Genomic DNA, 7,126 nt, shown 5'->3' on the forward strand with positions numbered 1-7,126 from the left:
ACAATGGATCAGACAAACCAATTAATAACCTTTAAGATCTAAAGTGAAAGATATATAACGTAACATAAAAACAAGAATGTGGATTGGTCGTTTCCAGTTTCCTTGTGGAAAAGTAAAGTTAGACTAACCAATTCAAGTATTTGGGAGTGGTTGTTTTGTCGTGGAAAATTTAAATTTTACTAATCCGGCCAATTAGTAACCTTTAGGACCTAAAGTGAAAGATATACTTCATTCCTCATATTTTGTTAGTAGTTTAATCTTGACTCATGACTCTTCAAGTCATGACACTAATTACTTAGTCACTTTGATCATCATTTGATGATTATACATAATGAAAAAAACAGTTAAATTATATCTCATTGGATGAGGTTTAAAATTGATTTATATACTTAGCTTTATCACGTCTTCTCACATGAGAATCCGTTAGACTTAAAGTGTGGATGTAATATGGGTCCCAACTATTATATTTAGTGCTTAATATCCTACTTAAAGGAAAGAGTAGATAAAAATCAAACTTGTGACCTTTGTCATATTGGCGTCGATATCACGTTATAGAATTAACTCATCAAAAAAAAAAAAAAAAAAAAAAACTTAAATTAATGGTTGAAGTTCATAATTAGTTTATTTACTCTCATCATAATTTTATAATTTTACGCTGCCATAGATATTTATGGTAAACTTAAAATCCTAATTATAATCAAAACATTTCTTGCAAGTGTTAGGAACTCTTCTTTAGCCAAAATAATCCTTTTAGCTTTTGAAGCCGAAATTAAGTGTTAATGGGCCATCTCAACCAAAAGCTTAAGCTTATAGTTGAGGCCTAGGATTATGTTTTATACTCTATCACACCCCTCACACGATAGCCCATTGGGGTTGAAGTGTGGATGGGGTTGAAGTGTGGATGCAGCATGTGCCCTCCTCATACACAACGCTTAATATTCCACTTAAAGGTGCTTAAAGGTGAGGGGTGGATGAGATTCGAACCCACCTCTATGTCACGTTAGTTCCGATACAATATTAATGGACCATCTGAACCAAAATAACTTTAAAAGAAATTGGAGACAGAGAGAGGAAAGAGGGGGGGGGGGGGGAGTTTGTCTGATCATTGCTATCACTACTAGATAAAGCCTATTTCCGACGGAAAAGATCCGTCAGAAATGGGGTTTCTAACGGAATTTCCGTCGAAAGTGGTTGTCAGAAAAGGTTTGGTAGGAAAAACGGTCACTTCCGACGGAAATCCTTCTGAAACACTTTTCAACAGAATATCCCGTCGAAAGAGATTTTTCGGCAGCAGAAAAATCCGTCGGAATAATTCCGTCGGAAAATTGCGAGGGATATTTCCTCAGAAAATGATTAAAAAAAACAAAAAAAAAGCCCCTAACCACCAGCCCTCATTACCCGTATCACCTTCCCCCCTAACCCGTTCCACCACCCACAACCACCAGAACCCCTACCCACCTAACCCTAACCCACACAAATGAGCCCAGATCTACCACCCTACCTAAGCAAACCACCCCACCAACCACCTAAAACCACCACCGCCACCGCCGAAACAAACCATCACAACCCAAAAATTAAAAAAAAAGAAAAAAAAAATTAAAATCCCAACCCAACACCCAAAACCCGAACTCCAACAGCCACCACAACCACATATATTCGATCTAGTAAACCAGAAACCTGTAAAAAAAAAATGAAAACAGAACAAAAAAAAAAAAGATAAATTTAGAACAAAAATAATTGAAAACAAAAGATAAAAATTGTAGATCTACTACCCTTACCACAACAATTCGACCACAATCAACCGAAATTAGTCTTGAAATTGGTTATATAAGGCCAAATTCGACCATGAAAATGCTAGCTAGATCTAGCGTTTTCATGGTCGAACTTGACCTTAAAACCATAAATTAGATATATAAAAAAACACGCCGGGAGCTTGGTCGGAAAATAAATCGGGGATGCTTCATGGGCTAGTTTGGCTGGAAAACACAGTAGCGAAAGAGAGATAAAGAGAAGAGAGGGAGCAGCGAAGGAGAGATAATGGAGTACCGAGAGAGGAGAAATAAAGAGATAAGATAGATGAAGAGAGAGAGGGAGTGCGGCGATGTAAGGGAAAGAGATAGAGAAAGAAATTGGAGCTGAAATGAGGGGTTTGCTTTAGGGTTAGCTATTTATACGAAATTTTCTTTTTTTTGAAATAAATATAGTCAGATGCCTTTTCGACGGAAAATTCCGTCGGAAATTTCCAATGGATTTAAATCCGTCGGAAATTATTTTATTCCCGACGGATTTTTCTGTCAGAATATACTTTCCTACAAAATTTCTGTCGGAACCGTTTGAAATCCGTCAGAAAGTTCCTACGGAATAAAATTCCATCAGAAATTGCCGATACTATTTTATTCTGTCGGAAATTTTGCGATTTGCGAGGGATTTTCGTGTCCGTCGAAACACTTCCGTCGGAAATCGGCCTATTTCTTATAGTGTATTAAGCTAATAATTATTTAAGTAGTTTCCAAGTTATAAGTAAATTTTGTTGTTCAACCTTAAAAAATGTGATAGTGCTCTTTTTACGCGACTAACAACACCGTGTGAGCGCTTATAATAAAAAAACGAGTAATTCCTATATTACTGACAAAGTAATCTTTATAATACTAACCTAGTAACTCATTATTATATATGTATTTTTTGACATTCCCTTATTATACTTATTAAGTAACCTTAATATAACTAGGTATTCTTATGCGCGCAATAGGACGAGCCGTTTGAGGAGAATTATTACTGTTGTCTTTATGTTTTATGCTTATTTGTATCATATTTTATTACATACATACATACATACATACATACATCATACATACATACATACATACATACATACATACATACATACATACATATATACATACATATATATATATATATATATATATATATATATATATATATATATATATATATATATATATATATATATATATATATATATATATATATATATATATATATATATATATATATATATATATATATATATATATATATATATATATATATATATATATATATCCCTCCGTGTTTTTTTAAGTACGTGTTACAGTTCGATCGACACATAGTTTTAGACAATTTAATTGACTTAAATAATAAAAGAGGTAAGTGGTGTAGTTGGAGTATTAAAAAATTGTAAAAGAAAGATAGTGGGGTTATTAGTTTATTGAAAAGTAATGAATGTGAGAGGAAATATATAATAATAAAAAGTAGTAGTGGGTTTGGGTGGACACCATGAGAGGAAAGAGATATAATATTTTAATGTAGCTTTTTGCCAAAAAAGGAAGTGTAACACTTATTAAAACACGGCCGGTTTTGATATGTATAACACTTATTAAAACACGGAGTGAGTATATGTACCAAATCAGATTTATGTACTAAATCAGATTTAAAGTCTATGGTTACTAATATTATTCCTTACTATAAGCTGGTGTTACCAAAATATCTATTTTTGTTATGGTAGTAATATGTAAATTATATACGTAATTGTTTTAAAAGAATAATAGTCAAATTCACCAGGTTACCTCGTTACATGTAATTTCTTCTGAAGTATATTTAAACTTTTTCTTTGACTTTCCACCTTTCTCTGCTGGGTTAGGATTCGGGTATTTTTATTCCTACCAGCTTTTCTCTTATCAACAGGGTCCTTTGTACCACCTTCAACGGGTACTACACTTTTTTTTTAAGTGCCTTTCGTTTTGTTCCCTTGGACGTACTCTTCGACGGCCAAATACTTTGCGTGAAGATTCATCCCACCAGCAGTGTGCATCATTATCTTTACGCTCAATACCCATTAAATCCTCCAACTCAATTCTAATCTTATTTGTGACTTCCTTATACATAGCAAATGCAGTGTCGTTGTGCATGGCTAGCGTGCTTAGGTATTTATTTCTAAGGGTTATTTCTTTTACGTTTTGAACTTGATTTGAGTCAAGGTCATAGTATGCTACATGAATTCCCTCGTATCACCTCACAACATCCTTCCTCCAGCATTTTAAAATATATTTCTATGAGATGTGAGCTATATCCTCTAACTCTATTACTCGAATTATATGCTTACACAATATTTCTCTAAACTCGAACAACTTACATGAGCATGAGAATTCACCTTTTTCTTTGTCAATAGTCAGTGTGTAACTCTTCCACCTTTCCTAACTATGGGGATATGGGTCCTTTTGAAAGTGAAATCGCAAACTCATGTCCTGTTTTTTTTTTTTCCTCGTGTCTTATACGGTTATACTGTTGCCTTAAGGTCCACGATGACATTTAAGATTTTAAACAATAATTGAACCACAAAACATGGAGTGTATATATATATATATATGACGGAGTCACTTAGTTGCTCATACCTTAAGTTTGTGTAGTCTCTCCCTCCGTATCGAATTAACCTTCTAGACAGTGACGGATGTAGAATATTTAGTGTGGAGGGACACTAAATAAATAAAGTGCTTGTATGAGACTTGAACCTAAGACTTCTAGTATAAACTCAATGCATTACTATTACTGTTATTTGTTGTTTTAAAATTGTATTTAACCTATTAATTTATACCTTTACCTAATTAAAAAAAAAAAAAAAAGTGGGGCCACTATCACCCAAGCCCCTTAATAGGTCTGCCACTGCTTCTAGTTAGCACTTTTGTGGACATCATTAAAAGAAATACAAGAGTGAATAATATTTCTAAATGACTGAATGGAATGAGTAAAGCTCTACATGCTCAAATAAATTTCATTAGTCATGCTATCTGAAAGACTAAATCTAACAACATGGTGTTAAATTAAAATTTGTACAAGACGTGGACAAAGTAAATCTCCACGAAAAAGACGAATGTATATGTATGTGATATTCTAGCTACGACAAAAGATAGCAAGATTATAATAAGCTAATAAAGCAACCAATTTTCACAAACAAGCTAATAAGTATGATGGTACACATAAATGAGATGATGCTTAGTGAAAGCTAATTAATAAGAGTATTACATTATTGATCAAACATGGTAAGAGTAGATTGTGAAGAACGTGATGACATAAGTGTGTTGAGATTATCATGGTAAGAGTACATTGTTGATGGGTCTGGAAAAACAAACATGACTGGAGTTGATTATCATGGTAAGAGTACATTGTTTGAGTAGAGACCATTAAACAGGGTTTCTCGAATTTGAATCATTTGTAGTGTTTTCTAACCTTGGATAACATCTCTTGCAAATGTCTAGAATTGATTGCCTCTTTTGCCAACTAATCTTCTTCCATATGAATCGCACAAGATGCATCATGAGAATCGCAACAATCAACGCTAGAAAGACTTTGAGAGAACACTCTAATGTAAAATAAACTCCCAAGCCATTAGATGTTAAATTGATTACTGAGCACATGTAAGTCAATGTTGTTGACGTGACAGCAATCCACAAGGTAATCCTCAAAATTAACAAGAAATGCTGCTTGCATGGAAGGCCGCTTATAAGCAGAAGAATGACATTTAGTGATGATATTAGTCCTATTGTGTTACGATTATAATAAAAAAAAACCATTATACGACCAAACAGATTTACCTGCAAGATGATTACCTTTTGTGTCCTGGCAAACGCCTCCTGGAGGATTAATTCCAACTTGGAAGGCCATGGTTGCTATTAAAATTGCCACCACCATTAGTGATGTGCGCTGGTTCTCCAACCAAGCGCGGTCTTTTTTCAGTTTTAGTGCTTCCTTTGCGGGTAATCCCTTGGCATCTTCGAGATATTGCAAAATCGTAGCATCACCTATTGGAACTTTCCTTTGCTCATGAATGTCCACAGCTGTTAATCCTTTATTGTTTATAGCGTTTATTTCAATCTTTTGTAGGGTAGTTAAAAATTGTACCATCTGCAACAATGAATTTATGTATAAAATCGTAAGCTATGTAATAATATGATATCGTCCATTATACTTCTTCCTATTTTTAATACTTGAAAGTTGCAACACTTTACTGAAATGGAAATGTCACAAACTCACAATACTTAGAGCTCACTATAATTGGAACAAATATTTTCTACCCTTATTTATAGCACATATACGTCCCAATTTACAATCTCAATTCCATTGTAAGTGTATTAAATCATATGAGCCCCCTTTAATACCGTAAAAGATGTGTGTTGTAAGTATTTATAAACAGATGAATTATTTCGTATATTGTTCCCAATACTTCTGCAAAAATTCAAATTAATGGCTTTTAGTTTAGCTTGTATGTAAAAATGTGTAGATCTTATATTGAATTGGCTAAAAATTAGGTTTTTTTTTTTTTTTGGTAAGGTGGGTCAACTCCAAGTTAGATCAACATTGAAAATTTAGCCAAATGTAATATTTTATAAAATTTTACTACCATTTATTAGGTAGTTTCTCTCACAAAATGTGGGTTTTATTAGCTAGTTTCTAACAATTTTTTTTTTTTAATATAAATAAAGTGACTAAAAATATCAAAAAATAATGTTCAATCTTATCTTACCTCGGGTTGTTTGGCAGCCACAGCTAGGTGCAAGACAGTATTGCCACGGGAATCCTCGAAGTTAAGCAATTCATCATCTATAACTTTTACCAAAATCTTCAAAGCCTCAACTTGATTATGTTTCACACACAAATGCAAAACAGTTTGACCACCCTTAGTAAGCTCCCAAGCAGCTTGTGGCTCGACTCGAAGAAGAGCATGAAGCACATCAGTATTGCCATTTATGGCAGCCACATGAACTGGCGTCATTCCGTCTTTATCATATGTGAAGCAAACGCTCGATTTCACCCCAAGCAAGGTTTCAACAATTTGCAAGTGCCCTTTTGCAGAGGCAATGTGTAGGGGTGATGATCTTTTTATTTGATCAACCACCTCTACTAAATCTGGCTTATGTTTTATTATCTCCTCAGTAAAGTTTAAGTACCCAAAATTAGCCGCAACATGTAACGGTGACTGCATAAAGCTTCCAGGCTTTCCGATGATGCATCGTTTGAGGATAAGTGCATCTTCACCGAGCAAGTTGAGCAACGAAGGTACGTCACCCTCGAGTGCTGCATCATATAGCCTTGTTATAGCAAGTGTCTGGCCATTTTCTATTTGCGCTTCCAT

The 7,126-nt window shown here is 34.1% G+C and overlaps 1 protein-coding gene across 1 annotated transcript; it reads right to left on the bottom strand.

The window, feature by feature from the left end:
* Positions 1–5,382: 5,382 nt before the first annotated feature.
* LOC145555412 (uncharacterized) lies at positions 5,383–7,126 on the bottom strand. Its single transcript, XM_081617156.1, has 3 exons — positions 6,518–7,126; positions 5,589–5,898; positions 5,383–5,474 (listed from the first exon to the last, which is right to left on the bottom strand). The coding sequence occupies exons 1-3, from the start codon at positions 7,124–7,126 to the stop codon at positions 5,383–5,385; spliced, it is 1,011 nt and encodes a 336-aa protein (XP_081473282.1).

This window comes from Chenopodium album, chromosome 8, assembly GCF_948465745.1.
Source record: "Chenopodium album chromosome 8, dcCheAlbu1.1, whole genome shotgun sequence".
Lineage (NCBI taxonomy): Eukaryota > Viridiplantae > Streptophyta > Magnoliopsida > Caryophyllales > Amaranthaceae > Chenopodium > Chenopodium album.